Consider the following 16898-nt stretch of genomic DNA (forward strand, 5'->3'; position numbering starts at 1 on the left):
TTACCATACTACAATAGTTTTGCCTTGCATGAAAATATTCTAATAAATGAACAATTACTAATTTTGTTTAATAGATAAATGTATCTGATAGGTCTTGGCACATGGGCTTTATTCTTAACAGTTTTAAACCTTTAGTTTTTTGTTCTTTTGCTTTACAATGTTTCTTTCTTTTTCTTAGAATGCATCTACTCATGCCTCGAAATCTCCTGACAGTGTTAATGGAAGTGAACCAAGCATTCCTCAGGTCTGTTACTAATTGTTATTTTAGAAAATAACAAGTCATTTCAGAGTGTTGGTCAGTCTGTGTTAATTATTAGCATCTGACTTTACATTGAAATGGTGATGTCCAAATATTCAGTACAGTATATATGGTAAACACAGGTTTGCTCATGGTTTCTTGGAAAAAGTTTTAAATGAAAGCAAGATTGTATTATTTCTCATTTTAAAAATTAATGCAAGGCCAGGCACTGTGGCTCACGCCTGTCTGTAATCCCAGCACTTTGGGAGGCTGAGGTGAGCGGATCGCTTGAGGCCAAGAGTTCGAGACTAGCTTGGCCAACATGGCAAAACTCTGTCTCTACTAAAAATAGAAAAAGTCAGCCAGGAGTGGCACATGCCTGAAATCCCAGCTACTTAGGTGGCTGAAGCATGAGAATCGCTTGAACCCAGGAGGCATACGTTGCCATGAGCTGAGTTTGTGCCACTGCACTCCAGCCTGGGCAACAGAGTGAGGCTCTGTCTCAAAAAAAAAAAAAATAATAATAATAATAATTATGAGAAAGTGAAAACTTTTTGAAAAACTGTGATCTGAGTTTATAGTTATAAAAGATCATGGAGGTAGCCATTATTGAGAGACATACTGAGTTATATAAGGTGGAAGGGGAATATGAAGGAATGAGATCTTTTAAAGTATTCTCTATTTTAAAGTGTATTTTACTACTTGAGTTTAGGTTGTCCTTGATTTTAAAAAGTTATTTATAGAGAGGGGCTCAAGTCATTTTTTGTTTGAACCCCTCCAAAAAAGGAAGAAAAAAAAATCATTATGATAGCAGGCTGGGCGCAGTGGCTCATGCCTGTTATCCCAGCACTTTAGGAGGCTGAGGTAGGTGGATCGCTTGAGACCAGGAGTTCGAGACCAGCCCAGCCAACATAGTGAAACCCTGTCTCTACTAAAAAAATACAAAAATTAGCTGGGTGTGGTGGTGTGTGCCTGTAATCCCAGCTATTCAGGGGACTGAGGCATGTGAATTGCTTGAGCCTGGGAGTGGAGGCTGCAGTGAGCTGAGATTGTACCACTGCACTCCAGCTTGGATGACAGAGTGAGACCCTGTCTCAAGGAAAAAAAAAAAAATTGTGATAGCAGTGTTGGAGATTAACATTTGCTGACTTTGGTTTTAGTGATGACTATTATCATCATCCTGGTTGTTCTTAGTAGTCCCTAATGTAAAATAGTATTATTTCTAATTCTGTGAACCCAGGGCATGAGTCTAGACAAGTTGATTTATGAGCTAAATGATTTGTGAACTAAATTACATAGACAAAACATTCGGAAGTATTGTCTAACAAATGGTTAGGGCCGGGTGCGGTGGCTCATGCCTGTAATCCCAGCACTTTGGGAGGCCGAGGTGGGTGGATCACAAGGTGAGGGGTTCAAGACCAGCCTAACCAACATGGTGAAACCCCGTCTCTACTAAAAATACAAAAAAAAATTAGCTGGGCATGGTGGCAGGTACCTGTAATTCCAGCTACTCAGGAGGTTGAGGCAGGAGAATTGCTTGAACCCGGGAGGCGGAGGTTGCAGTGGGCCGAGATCACGCCACTGCACTGCAGCCTGGGCGACAGAGCGAGACTCCGTCTCAAAAAAAAAAAAAAAAAAAAAGAAAAAAAAACCCCCAAAAAAACAAATGTTTAAATGAGCTTCCCAAACTCTGTGGACAGGTGTCTTGTGAGCTTAGATCCTCATAACTGTCAGTGAGGCTGGTCAGGTTGTGGGAACAGCCCAAGTCCCTGGGTCTGTTGACTCTAGTCTTGAGCAGCCACTCCAGTTAATCCCAAATTCTCTAGAAATACATAATTTTCTATAAGTGCCATGAAGTAGGGGTAAAATATTGGGAGGCATCAGTCTAAACAGCACTGTACAGAACATATCCAGTGATCTTTAAAGAATATTATTAAAGAGTATGATTTAAAATGCATATTTTTTCTTTTTTTTTATTTTTTGAGACAGAGTTTTGCTCTTTTTGCCCAGGCTGGAGCGTAATGGCGTGATCTCAGCTCACTGCAACCTCTGCCTCCCAGATTCAAACGATTTTCATGCCTCAGCCTCCTGAGTAGCTGGGATTGCAGGCACCTGACACCACGCCTGGCTAATTTTTTGTATTTTTAGTAGAGACAGAGTTTCACCATGTTGGCCAGTCTGGTCTTGAACTCCTGACCTCAGGTGATCCACCCGCCTTGGCCTCCCAGAGTGCTGGGATTACAGGCATGAGCCACCACACCTGGCCTAAAATCCATATTTTCTTGTCATAGAATAGTCCAAAAAGACTAAATATAGTTATGGATACAAAAACTTGAATAAGTCAACTTTATAACAAATTCAGAATTTTAATTAAGGTAAAGAATGAATGTGGGTGATATTCAGGAAATAAGCTCACTGAGGGCTTTGCACTTTCTTAAATATTACAGATATTTTCTTAAAAAGTGATAAAAATGGTATTTATTGTGTACTGTGTATTAGACATATATGAAACATTTTACATATATGATCTCATTAATTCTCATAACAAAAAGATGCCTTCACTCAGTTTGTTTACTTTTTTTTTTTTTTTTTTTTTGAGACAGAGTCTCTCTGTGTCACCCAGGCTGTAGTGCAGTGGTGCAGTCATAGCTTACTGCAGCCTCAAACTCCTGGGCTCAAGCAGTCCTCCCACCTCAGCCTTCCAAGTGACTGGGATTACAGATGTCAGCCATCACGTCTGGCTTGTTTACCTTTATTTTAAACAAATTTCTGAAAAGTTGATTGTTGGGTTTAGCAAATTAAAAACAATGTATATACACAAAGAGGGGGGGATGCTTACTATGTTTGAGCATATTGACAGCAGCAGGAAACCATAGTTGACAGCAAGGTTGAAGACATGGTAAAAAGCACATCCTAGAGTTCTTAAAACATAGCAGCCTGTGGACCCTCTTATTACTGGGGCAAAGTATCCTATAAAGATTGAACATCCCTAATCCAAAAATCTGAAATCCATGTGCTCCAAAGTCTGAAACTTTTTGAGTACCCATATGATGCCACAAGTGGAAAACTTCACACCTCACCTCGTGATGAGTTGGAGTCAAAACACTGGTGTACAACATAGTTTATTCAGTGTTCCTAAGAGAAGAAAGCCTCCCCCCGCCCTCTAGCTGTAAGATGATCTTTTCCAGGCATACCCAGATTCTCTCATGCGAGCATGCCCACAAAGGGTAATACAGTGGCACATGTGCAGGCCAGATGGCGCCAAGGGCAGGTTCCCCATGATGCTCCACATGGGGCCAAGACTCATGTGCTTTACTTGCTGTGTTTTTTTCCTTCTTTTCTGCTCTGTTATATGAAGATTTGTTGAAAATGTTAAAAAGTCCTGCAGAGGCCCAGCGTGTTGGCTCACACCTGTAATACTGGCACTTTGGGAGGCTGAGGTCGGCAGATCACCTGAGGTCAGGAGTTCGAGACCAGCCGGGCCAGTATGGTGAAATCTCCTCTCTACCGAAAATATAAAAATTAGTCTGGTGTGGTGGCACATGCCTGTATTCCCAGCTACTTGGAAGGCTGAGGCACGGAAATCACTTGAACCCGGGAGGTGGAGGTTGTAGTGAGCTGAGATCACGCCACTGCACTGCAGCCTGGGCAACAGAGAAAGACTATGTCTCAAAAAAAAAAAAAATTAAAAAGCCATCCTGCAGAATGCCTCCTCCTTCCTAGGGATCCATTTCCTGGTCCCTCAATTGCTTCCGGTGTTTCTTCTTACGTAAAAAAAGAAAATACAGTGTAGCGTAACCTTTCAATCAAAACACAGCGTCGTAGATAGAGACTGAAAGCTTACCATTGTTTGTTGTTGCTGTTGCTTAACAGCTATTACAGATATTCTGGTGATAATACTGTGCTGCTTAGTTACCCTGAACACATTTTTTTTTACTGTATTAATGGTATGTCATATATATATATTTCTTTTACTGTGAAGTACTTATGGGTGAATACGCATAAGAAAATTATTGCTTATCAGTAGCATGTAAGTTCAGAGTCAGGAATGATGGTGGTGCCAGACAACCATAGATTGTATTGGTGGCTGAAATTGTGACACCTTTGCTTTCTGACGGTTCAGTGTACACACTTTGTTTCATGTACAGAAATGGTGAAAAATATGATATAAAATTACCTTCAGGCTATCTGTATAAGGTGTATATGAAACATAAATGAATTTCGTGTTTAGACTTGGGTCTCATCCCCATGATGTCTCACTATCTATATGCAGATATTCCAAAATCTGAAAAAAATCTGAAATCCAAAATACCTGGTTCCAAGCTTTTTGGATAAGGAGTACTTAGTCAAAATGAGTTTACAATATACATATTGTTTTATAATTTGACCTTTCCCATTTAATAGTTTATCTTGAACTTCTTTCCATATGTTATTGTTTATTTTTAAATTTTTTTTGAAAATACTTTATAGCCCAGGACATACTTTTCAAGTTGCCTTGGGGAGTGCTCTCCATATACTATAATTTATAAACTGTATCCTCTAGTGATAAACATTTGGATTGTTTCCAGTTTTTACTCTTTTAAACCACCTGTGATAAATTTGTGTGTATGAAGGTATGGGGCATATTATCTCCTCTTACTCCTACCTTGCCCAATATTATTAAATCTCTAGAATCCGTGAGCAAAACATTTCTGTTTTGATTTTTCAAACTCTAGACTGAAGAGAATCTTTTTATTTTCCTGTATTTTTTGCCTACACATGACCTCAGTTTCCCTGGAGTATTTCACTCCTGGCACCTTTGAGATCTTAGTGACCCAGTTGTTAACTAATGAGAATGAGCTTCTAGGAGACATCAGTAAATATTGACTGCTGTGACCTGAACAAAATAATACTGCTTAGAACAGTTAGTTTAATTAGGTCATATTATTTTTCATTGTGACTAAATTAATTTGTTATTCCAATTAATTAGGAGAACAGGTCTTCCTTATCACTGTCTAACATTGGAGTTACTGATTTGTGCAGAGGGACTCTAACTCAGACCTTTCAACTGTCCTCCGTGATTTGTTAATGCTTATTTTTATTCCTAGTAGACACATGGTAAGTAGAGCAGAATTGGCTGTTACTAGTCAACTCTGCCTCACATTCCCTTATTAAACAAAGTGGGTTCATTACACATTACCCTCCCCCTGTCCCAATTCCCCTCTTTTCTTGGGAATGATCAAGAATCACCATGTCCGTAAAGACCCTCCAGATAAAGCCCACTTGAGTTCAGTTACACACTTCACATTTCATGGTATATACCTACATTTTAGACACTGGGTATGCACTGTTACAGATGGTGTATGGAGATGGTCTACCTTCAAGGATCTCACAGTTTAGTGGATGAATCCTCACAATACACCTGTGAGGTCGGCTGGGAAAGTACTGTGTTTTTCTTTCTTCCAGATGTGCAAACTGAAGGAAAGTGACTTACTGAAGGGCATTCTACCTCTAGGTGACAGACCTGGGACCTGCACCCCAGTCCTCTGACTCCAGGTCCAACACTGTTTCAGCAATAACCAAGTGTTTTGTTTTTCAGAAAACAATGTATTATGTAAAATGTCAGGAATATAAATTCAACTTGTTAGAACTTTTATTCGATTATTGCTGGTGATGGGGTAATGGAAGTCTAAATGTATGTATTTTAACCCACACATTCTGTTGGGTTTTGGTTGCAGTCAGGTGACACACAGTCTTTTGCACAGAAGCTCCAGCTCCGGGTGCCCTCCGTGGAGTCTTTGTTTCGAAGTCCGATAAAGGAATCTCTATTCCGGTCTTCTTCTAAAGAGTCTTTGGTACGAACATCTTCCAGAGAATCCCTGAATCGACTTGACCTGGACAGTTCTACTGCCAGTTTTGATCCACCCTCTGATATGGATAGCGAGGCTGAAGACTTGGTAGGAAATTCAGACAGTCTCAACAAAGAACAGTTGATTCAGCGGTTGCGAAGAATGGAACGAAGCTTAAGTAGCTACAGAGGAAAATATTCTGAGGTAGGAGCATGACCTTTTTGCCTGTACAAAAATTTCTTCCCCTTGTTTTCTCATTCATATTACTGTATTGCTTTACTCCTGTGATTGGCTAAACTGTTAATTCTCTGGCTATATCCTGGTTACTAATGGTATGTAGTCTGTGGCATTACCTAGTTAAAGACTCTCAATATCTAGTTAAGTAAAGACAGAGGCCCTTTGGCAAGACTCAGTAAAATTTTGGAGAAGATTGTTGTCTGTAGCCTTCTGGTTCTTATATTCTGTTCCCCTCTCCTTTCGTAGTCCCTCTGTTCAAGGTCACTTGGACACCCAGTGTGGAGTTGATCTTCTGGCTCATATCCTCTCCTTTATTCCTCTCTAACTGATGCGGCTCCAAAATGACCTCATCTGCCAGTGAGAGTCCCATTATTACTGACTCTAAAATTGTTTTAGGTAGCCTGATTATTTGACAGATTTGGTTCATTCTCATTGTACCTACATTTAAACCTTTGCCTTGGATTAATCTTTTCATTGCTAAACCCTTGAGAATGACACTCCCTGTTTGGTCTAAGGGAGGAAGGAAGTCAATGCTAGTCCATTTCACTTTTCAATCCTTTAGGAATGTAGCACCTTCCTTTCAGGCTAAATTTTATTTGTTGCCCTCCCTCAATTCCCTCTGCATCCTATGCAGTTAAAACAGTTCTTTCTCAGGAAAGCTTTTTTGGAGTAAGTTGTCTATATTTTTTTGTTTGTTTATCTTAAAATGTGTAATGTTTTATTGTCTTATGGTTTGTAAATCACCATTGTAGTTAATTTTAATTAATGAATACTAAAGTTCAGAGTCAGTATATTAAAGATAGTTGTAACTTCTGTTTCCAATTATGACTACAATATGAGTAATTTTATCCTACAACCAAAAACAAAACAAAACAACCCAAATGAAATATACAAGATAAGATATCTTTTAAAACTGTGAAGTGCTGACAAAATAGGAAGCAATTATCAGGCTTAAATATATAGGCTGGCTGGAACCCACCCAGAGATATAAACAAGGCACTAAAGCCATGTATGTCATGAGGCACTTGTAGAATCAAGCACCTTTTTCCTTTAAAATTTTTTAACTTTTATTTTTAAATTTCTACCAAAGTTAATAATCGTCATGAATCTTTGTCTGTTACTTCACTAACTTAACCATGGCTTTTAAGTTTGAAGCTGGGGTAGTGGTATAAGTAGTATTTACGTATGCTAGACATGTGTATTTTATATTTAATTTTTGTTGTTGTTGTTTTTGAGACAGGGTCTCACTTTGTTGCCCAGACTGGAGTGCAGTGGCTCAAACACGGCTCATTGGAGCTTCAACTTCCTGGGCCCAAGCGATCCTTCAGCCTCAGCCCCAGCCCCCTCAAGTAGCTGGGACTACAGGCGCACACCACCACACCCATCTAATTTTTGTATTTTTTCGTAGAATTGAGGTTTTGCTATGTTGCCCAGCCTGGTCTTGAACTCCTGAAGTCAAGTGATCCTCCCACCTCAGCCTCCCAAAGGGCTGTTCTTATAGGCATGAGCCACTACACCTGTCCTGTGTATTTTATATTTATAATGTCATGTAATATTGTACCATTCCCGTAGATGTTAATTAGCTCAGTTTTGTAGAAGAAGGATTGGAGACTCATAGTAACTTGCTTATGTTGCCTGGTAACTAACTTGCTTATGGTTGGACAGGTTGTAGTTGCAGTGTCTGGATTTGATTTTAGGTCTTTCTGGTTGTTTCTAGTATTCTGTCTCAGAGTCAGGCAGCTTATCGGGATCAAAAGAACTCATAGACTTTGTCTCTACCTCTCTTTGGCATTGTTAGTACCTAGGATGAAATAATGTTGTAAATGACCTCTGATTCTTGGGTTACTCTTCCACACACAACCCCCCTCCACCCCTTTTTTGAGCACAATTTTTCTTTTATTTTTAGTTCAGGGATACATGTTCAGGATGTGCAGGGTTGTTACACTGGTAAATGTGAACACCATTTTTCTTTTTTTTGTGAGACGGAGTCTCACTCTGTAGCCCAGGGTGGAGTTCAGTGGCGTGATCTCGGCTCACTGCAACCTCCGCCTACCGGGTCCTGGGTCAAGCAGTTCTCCTGCCTCACTCTACAGGCATGCGCCACCATGCTCAGCTAATGTTTGCGTTTTTAGTAGAGACAGGGTTTCACCATGTTGGCCAGGCTGGTCTTGAACTCTTGACCTTGTCATCTGCCCACCTTGGCCTCCCAGAGTGCTGGGATTACAGGCGTGAGCCACTGCGCCCGGCTGTGAACACCATTTTTCTGTCTGGTGTTATGATAATAATAAGGGGAGAGTCCCGGTCTTAGGCAGAATTTTGTTTTTTATATTCTTTGTTGCTAGACCCACCTTCCATTGCTGCTTTTTTTTTTTTTTTTTTGAGACAAGGTCTTACTCCTTCACCCAGGCTGGAGTGCAGTGGCATGATCACGGCTCACCTTGTAGCCTTGAGTTCCCAGGCTTAGGTGATTCTCCCACCTCAATCTCCTGAGTAGCTGGGACCACAGGCACACACCACCACACCTGGCTAATTTTTTGTATTTTTGGTAGACATGGCGTTTTGCCATTTTGCCCAGGCTGGTCTCCAACTCCTGGGCTCAAGCAATCCTCCTGTCCTGGCCTCCCAAAGTGCTGGGATTACAGGTGTGAGCCACCATGCCTGGCTGTATTGCTGCCTGTCTTTTGATTCAGGATATCACTAGTGGCATTTGGGACACAGCAGCCTTCTAAGGTAAATGGCAAAACTCGAATAGGGGATGCTTCCTCTTAAACCTGCAGCTTATCTCTTTAGCACTTCCATAGTAGGGTCCAAAGAATTCACTGGAGCCATGTACTTAGCCTTCAGATGAGTAACTTTTTTTTTTTTTTTAATTATAATAGAGACAAGGTCTCACTAAATTGCCCAGGCTGGTCTCGAACTCTTGGGCTCAAGTGATCCTTCTACCTCCGCCTCTCAAAATGTTGGGATTACAGGCATGAGCCACTGCACCTGGTCCTAGATGAGTAATGTTATGTAACTTCCAGGCTGAAAAGATTTGTTAATCCATAATTTCATTAGGGTGTGCTAGAATGTTTAAATATCCTGTTTAGGTTAAATGGTTAAATATCTCTTTAAGGACTTGAATTACCAGTTTTCATCTGTTGATTATGAGGTTCTTTGCTCAGATTTTTGCAGAGCTGTAGTCACAGACCCTATAACCAGAAGGAACTTTTAGAAATCAATTACATGATCTCTTATAGTCCAAAGCAGAAAAATCGCCTGGTGAGCTCATTAAAACATAGTTTCCTGTCTCTCCACACCCTTCCCAAGTCTCATTCAGTTAGATTGGGGTGGAGCCCAAGAATTTCTGTTTCAAGCAAACTTGCAAGTGATGCTGTTGCTGATTTAGTCTGTAACTATAGTTTGAGTAGCCTCCTGCCTTTAGGCAAGTTGGCTTGAATCCCCACCTGTGAATTAGGTATTGAAATTTAGAGGTGTATCTCTAAGATGAAGTCATATGGAGATTTAATGTCTGTCAAATTTACATTTTATTTTTTAGAAATGTATGTCCTATGTTAGTTTTGACCGTCATGCATCTAATTAGGTTATCCTATTAAGGACTCTTCTAATTTATTTTTTGACTTTCATAAAGAGAATTTTTTAGTGGACTTTAGAATAATTGCATTTATTTAGGAATGACTAATGTTGTTGATGACTATATTTTAGCTTGTTACAGCTTATCAGATGCTTCAGAGAGAGAAGAAAAAGCTACAAGTAAGTGATTTGTCAACTGCATTACTGAGTCATAATTTTTAAATCAGAAAGATCTTACATAGTAAGATATTTCTAAGCCTTCCTTTTAAATAATTCTGCATATGAACAAAATATTAAGCTTGTTTTACCATTATTGGGGGTTTTGATAAAGAGAAAGTGAATGAGATCCCAGAGATTTTACCTCTGTTAAGGATGAGCTTCCTTGAGTTACAGATCTCGGTAGTGTTTAAGAAGTTAGGATTTACAGCATGCCTCTCTCAAGCATGTTTTCTAGTGTCTCAGTCTACAGGTTGCTTCCTTGTTTTAGTGGTAAAGACATATCTAACCTTCTATGCTTTCCTTCTGCTTTTTAAATACCTGCAGACATCTGTTTCTTATCATTATATCAGGGTCCAAATGCAAGCATCCTCTCTTCTATAATAACTATTTCCTGCGGCTGCTGCTTGTGAAGCTTTTGATTAAGTATGTAGGGATAAGAAACTATTATATTCAGGGTGACCCACCTTGGCCCCACTATGTCATCCTGTTTGCTTGTGTTTCTATGCATTGGCTATGGAAATTTCCCACCGGGTATTCCAGGTGATAATTCAGAGCTAAGGAGAAATATCCATTCCCTTTCAAATGGTGCCATCAGTTTGCTGTGTTTTAAAATAAAATATAGTTGGCCAGGCGTGGTGGCTCACGCCTGTAATCCCAGCACTTTGGGAGGCCAAGGCGGGTGGATCACCTGAGGTCAGGAGTTCGAGACGAGCCTGGCCAACATGGTGAAACCCTGTCTCTACTAAAAATACAAAAATCAGCCGGGTGTGGTGACAGGCACCTGTAATCCCAGCTACTCGGGAGGCTGAGGCAGGAGAATTGCTTGAACCTGGGAGGCGGAGGTTGCATTAAGCCGAGATCGTGCCATTGCACTCCAGCCTGGGTGACAGAGCAAGACTCCGTCTCAAAAAAGAAAAGATAAAATTCAATGCTTTGCTCTCTTTTCTACATGTGTACCTGCCTAGAAACCTTTTAAAATAGGCAAATATCTTTTCAATAGAGCCAATGAAATTAAAATAGTAGGTATTGCGAACACTCTTACCTATGCTGCTTGTACTAGCTAACATTTATTGAGCTCCTACTGTGTGCCAGGCATTTTGGTATATTTAGTTCTAGCCTCTTTCCTGTGAAGAAACTGAGGGAGAGTGACTCGTTCATTGTTGCACAGCTTGTTAAGAGGTAAGGAGGAGAGCCAGGGTCTTTTTCCTAGCAGTTAGACTGCAGAGCACGTGCTTATAACTACTGCACTACAGTTTTTCATCATTCTCAGCATGGCATGTTCCTGCATTTAAAATTTTATATTTGAAACTGAACAAACAAAACCTGTGTTCGTGGCTTTTTTGGGGAAAAGAACTTTGGTTTTTGTTTTATTCACTTACAAGTCCCCACAATACAATCCAGTCATACTCCCTTGGTCATAGGTAAGCCATTTGCCTGTCTGTATCCCCTTGTTTTGCTTGTTAGTCCACACAAACCAGTGAAGCTCCAGATTACCCTCTTCCTTTACGTCTGTATTTATGTTGTACAGGAATATGTGGTTACTTTGTTTCCATAGGTCATAACTTTCCAAGTTTAATTTCCTTTACTAGAGAAAAGTACCTTCCTTACCCCACCCCAGGAAAGGGTGAGTCATTTCATCTCACAATATTACTCTTTTATTAGCTTCTTGATTTTTTTTTTTTTTTTTTTTTTTTTTTTTTGAGAAGTCTTGCTTTGTTGCCTAAGCTAGAGTGCAGTGGTGCGATCTTGGCTCACTGCAACCTCCACCTCCCGGGTTCAAGCGATTCTCCTGCCTCAGCCTCCTGAGTAGCTGGGACTACGGGCACGCATCACCATGCCCGGCTAATTTTTTAATTTTTTTTTTTTTAAGTAGAGATGGGGTTTCACTATGTTGAACAGGCTGGTCTCAAACTCCTGACCTGGTGATCCGCCTGCCTCGGCCTCCCAAAGTGTTGGGATTACAGGCGTGAGCCACCACGCCCGGCCAGCTTCTTGATTTTTTTTAGTGTATGGTTACTAATTTAGCCATCTGATGTTCTCTGAGAATTTTTCTGGATGTTTTTTTTTTTTTTTGAGATGGAGTCTCGCTCTTTCGCCCAGGCTGGAGTGCAGTGGTGCGATCTCGGCTCACTGCAAGTTCTGCCTCCTGGGTTCACGCCATTCTCCTGCCTCAGCCTCCTGAGTAGCTGGGACTACAGGCGCCTGCCACCACGCCTGGCTAATTTTTTTTGTATTTTTAGTAGAGAAAGGGTTTCACCATATTAGCCAGGATGGTCTCGATCTCCTGACCTCGTGATCCACCTGCCTCGGCCTCCCAAAGTGCTGGGATTACAGGTGTGAGCCACTGCGCCCGGCGGGTTTTGTTTTTTTAAATATAGACAATTATTTTGTTTCTAAGCCACAAAAACCTTTAGAACAGGCTGTTAATTGATGTGTTCCACACATTATAAGTTTCAGTGAAATAAACGGCAGTTGGAATTTGATTTAATTTTAAAACATTTTATTTTTTAAATTGAACAGACAGTAAAATTGACTTTTTGTTTGGTTTACATGTCCATGCATTTTAACAAATGTATAGATTTTGAACCACTGCCACTGCCAGGATGCAGAACAGTTCTATAACATCATGATCTAACTTAACAGATTTTTCAATATGGTCACATCTTTAACATTTTAGGCTTGTCCTCTATCTTCAGGTTATTTTTGGATAAACAGTTGTAATATTTTAAAAATAATTATTTTTGACTTGCTTTGTATAACTGTATAACTATGTCATACAGTTAGCTGTTTAACCAGCTTTTTTTTCTCTCTCAATTAAAGGGTATATTAAGTCAGAGTCAGGATAAATCACTTCGGAGAATAGCAGAATTAAGAGAGGTAAGTTTCAGGGATGAGTACTTTGAAAATAGTAATTAAATCTCATATTTATCAGAACTGTTGTGTGTGCTAGGGTAGTTTCATATGCATCTCATTAGTTATACGAATAACTAACCAGTCCAGCCTACAAGACCAGGGGTCAGTTCTTGAAGTTTTTATTTGTATGGTTTTTCTAAGATACGTTGTTGGAATTAATGAAATGAGGTGTTAGCAACAGAATATCAATTGTCTGCATGAACAGTCAGCGTCAACTTCCAAGAGTTAACTGGGTTCTTCTGTTATGTATTTCAGGCTTCTTTTTGTTTTTCCTAACCCTAAGTCTTTTTTATAAAATAAATTATGTTTCCTGTAATTTTGAGGGGGGCGGGTAATTTTTCATAGCACTTAGACTGTTTGAATTCCTTTATGTCTTCCTGAGGGCCATGTGTACCCACTTGCCATCGGAGTAGGCAAGACCACTCCTGGTTTGACCTGCTGTCTCAAATTATTTTGTAATGAGTACCTGTTGACTTCTGGGGTTCTCCTGCTGTCAGGTCCTCTGATACCTTGTCGCTTCCCTCTGCTTTCTCCTATACAGATCCCAACAATTGCATATTTTACTGCTATTGGTGTTTTCTCTCCACTCATTTGTATTGTTTGTTGAAGAATATCTTGTTACCTATTTTTGTTATGAGTGTTCTTCATGGGTTTTTGTTACTTTCTGTTAATTTATTAACAAAACTAGTGTTATTTTGAGAAGTTTGAAATAGGTAGCTTTAGGACAAATCAAAGTAAGTTTAATGTTTTAGGTATTCTAACGTGTAATTTATCAGTCCAAGATACAGATTTAGAAAGTATAGATAGCCTTAAAAGGGTCAGGTAAATTAATAAATCTGTAAATAGTAATTGAGAAAAACTAGTATAATTGTGGGAGGAGGCAAAGAAGAAAAACAAGGGAGTATAGATTAGGATGATACCATCAATATAGCCGTATTGTCCCATGGAATATTCTTTGTTGTTATTGTCAATGACAGACTATTGCGTGAATTAACAATCAGAATTAATCATATAGGAATTTCCTGTATTATATTACTAAAGTTTTATTCTTATTGCTATCATGTTTGATTTCTGGTCTCTCGCAATTTTTTTTATATAGCCAAATTACTGAATTTTTGTGGTATGAAAGAAAGATTATATCATTTACCACAATTCCCAAATAAATTCTTTAAAACATTCTAAACATGACTTTGAAAACCAGGCTAATTTACTTTTGTTATACTGACAAGACCAAGCATTGTCCTCAATAATACAAATAATTACAGATGTCCTTTATTAATGAAAATTTGTACAACTTCTTTTGGATTAATAACTTAGAAAAATGTATACCCACTTTGGAAGTTATAGAGAAGGAACAAAACCTTAACTTCTGGTCTGCCCAAGATTCTGCTTTCCTAGTTGGACTGGGAATGTGTTAGTACTCAGAAAAGTATGCATGGGGATTAGGCGTATGCAACAAAGGGGTTATGGGAAGTGAGAGAATGATAGCTAGGGTATCCTCTTTTGTTTCTCCTGCCTTATATTAATAGAAAGAAAGTGCTTTCAGCAGCTAAAAGTACCTTTGCTTTTGCTAGAGGGGCAAATAGTACGGCATTTCTACCCAGAAGATTTTTCTGTTAAGCTAATATCTTTTTGCTTAACATTTCTTTTTTACTTGTCTTGTGTTTTGGGAATAAATGAAGGGTGTTGATAGGTATCTTGTATTTCTGGTGAGAAATTAAATGCCCATGTTTTATACAGTTAATGATTAGATATACATAGTAATGGAGAGCAGGCATGTTTAAAATTCAGAGAGTGCACATTAGAGGTTAGGCATCAGGTTTTAATGCCTAAAACCTGATAAATCCTCTTTAAAACATTCGCATTATTTAAATATGCATTGAATAAAGACACAGGAATACCTCTTTCTAATGTTATTATATCTGGAAACACAGGAATACCTGTTTTTTTTTTTCCTTCCTACGCTCAGCCCTTCTCCACTAAGAGCCCTTGTCTGAGGGAGCTATACTCAAGAAAATACAGCTGAATGGGAAACACATCTACTTTATTCATAGATGAGTAAGCACCCATGTGATTGCCGGCTGTTAGTAAAGATAGGCCTCCTATCTATCTATTCTCTAATTTAAATTATAGAACCAGCATTCCCTGGCAATATCAAATGGGGAAAGAAAAAGAATTGACTTAGCTAGCAGGCCCCAGCCTTACTCATCTACTCAGTTGCAGCTGTTGAGGGACTTAGAAAACTGTGAGAGAGCTCACTGGCTGAAAAGCATGCCTTGTCATGCTTGTCTGTGGTAAAATGCATTTGTGTTGACCTTTCAAAGAGGGTGGAGCTCTGTGAAAACTCTGGATGCTGCCAATTAGATTTGCAACTCTACCTAAATTTTTTAGGAGCTGGTGAAATGTTGGGGGCAAAGACCAGAGGTAAGGGAATATGGAACTAAAGGGCCTACTTTAACTTTCCTGCCTAAATCCATAATTTTATGCATTAACCATATCTTCCTCTATTAGGAAATATTAATACTTATCAGAGTCACAGATTGATGAATTTGTTGGTTTTTTTTTTTTAATCCACCTACATGTGTTAGTTTTCTCTTGCTGCTGCAACAAATTACCACCAACTTAATGGCTTAACACAACACGAATAATTATCTTAGAAGTTTGACACAAGCCTCACTGGGCTAACATGCTGGCAGAATAGTGTATAGGTAGCCGGGAGAGGGAGAAGGGTACATGATTAAAAGATGCTCCCTTGTAACCAAGGACTTTTTGTCTAGATGAGGAAATGAAAACATGCAAAATCCGAAAACTATAGTATAAATCAAGGAGTGTTTTTTGGTTTGTTTTTTGTTTTGGTGGGCTGTTAGGACTGCTATGTAACAGAGTCCAGCATGGAAGGTTGTAGGTTGTAGGAAATTATTTGGAAGAAATGAAGTTTACCTTCCAGTTCCTTCCAGAAGTGGGGGAGAAGGGAGTTGTCATAGGGCCACTAACTGTTGTATTTCGGAATAAAGACATCAGGAATAAGTACCCAGATTCTTTTATTGCCATTATTTCATTAAAGTAGTTGTGGCCGGGCACAGTGGCTCGTGCCTACGCCTGTAATCCCAGCACTTTGGGAGGCTGAGGCAGGCAGATCACGAGGTCAAGAGATCGAGACCATCCTGGCCAACATGGTGAAACCCCGTCTCTAGTAAAAATACAAAAATTAGCTGGGTGTGGTGGCACGCACCTGTAGTCCCAGCTACTCAGGAGGCTGAGGCAGGAGAATTACTTGAACCCGGGAGGTGGAGTTTGGCAGTGAGCCTAGATCGTGCCACTGCACTTCAGCCTGGTGACAGTGAGACTCCGTCTCAAAAAAAAAAAAGGTTGTTTTAGTACCAAAACAATTAGGAAGGACATATTCCCAGGATAAAGTAACAGCTACTTATATGAAAGGAATTTAGATCTAAGAAAATCTCTCCACATTGGCTTTTGTTTCTTATTTCACGATGGATCTCTGAAAACTTTATTTAGGGCATGACCAGCATTTGGAGACCACTGCTGTGGGAATGTCAAGTCAGGAGACATTTGTGAGAGGAAAAGTAAAAAATATGCTCAGAGTTGTTGGGGCAATGTGGGTGTTGGGCAGAATAGAGGACACTTATGAGTGTACCAGATAGTGCCTCAGTGTTTTGCTCGGGCAATTCTTAGTGTTTTGAGAATTAATAAGTTTGAAACAATGTAAGAAGAGGGAGTTGCTTATAATTCTTTGAAAATATTGTTTGAGGAAAATTATTCTAGCAAATGTGTGAGGGATGGATAAAATTAGAGGAGGACTTGAGGTAAGAAATCTGTCTAGAAGGCTATTGAAGGAAATTAACTGTCACAAGCTTGTCTAACCTGCAGCC

At 39.5% G+C, this 16898-nt stretch overlaps 1 protein-coding gene across 18 annotated transcripts in view; it reads left to right on the plus strand.

Annotated features, from left to right (window-relative positions):
- Positions 1–16898, plus strand: part of GOLGA4 (golgin A4) — a 120021-nt gene that overhangs the window by 29981 nt on the left and 73142 nt on the right. For 8 of the 18 annotated variants that reach the window (XM_009445174.3, XM_054681659.1, XM_009445170.4 and 5 more), the window contains 4 exons: positions 179–244; positions 5956–6270; positions 10009–10056; positions 12916–12972. In XM_009445174.3, coding sequence (XP_009443449.1) covers positions 179–244; positions 5956–6270; positions 10009–10056; positions 12916–12972 — 486 coding nt within the window. The remainder of the gene's footprint in view (positions 1–178; positions 245–5955; positions 6271–10008; positions 10057–12915; positions 12973–16898) is intronic. The other 10 variants (XM_009445175.4, XM_054681663.2, XM_054681664.2 and 7 more) reach the window with 4 other exon arrangements.

The sequence above is a fragment of the Pan troglodytes genome, chromosome 2, assembly GCF_028858775.2.
Source record: "Pan troglodytes isolate AG18354 chromosome 2, NHGRI_mPanTro3-v2.0_pri, whole genome shotgun sequence".
NCBI lineage: Eukaryota > Metazoa > Chordata > Mammalia > Primates > Hominidae > Pan > Pan troglodytes.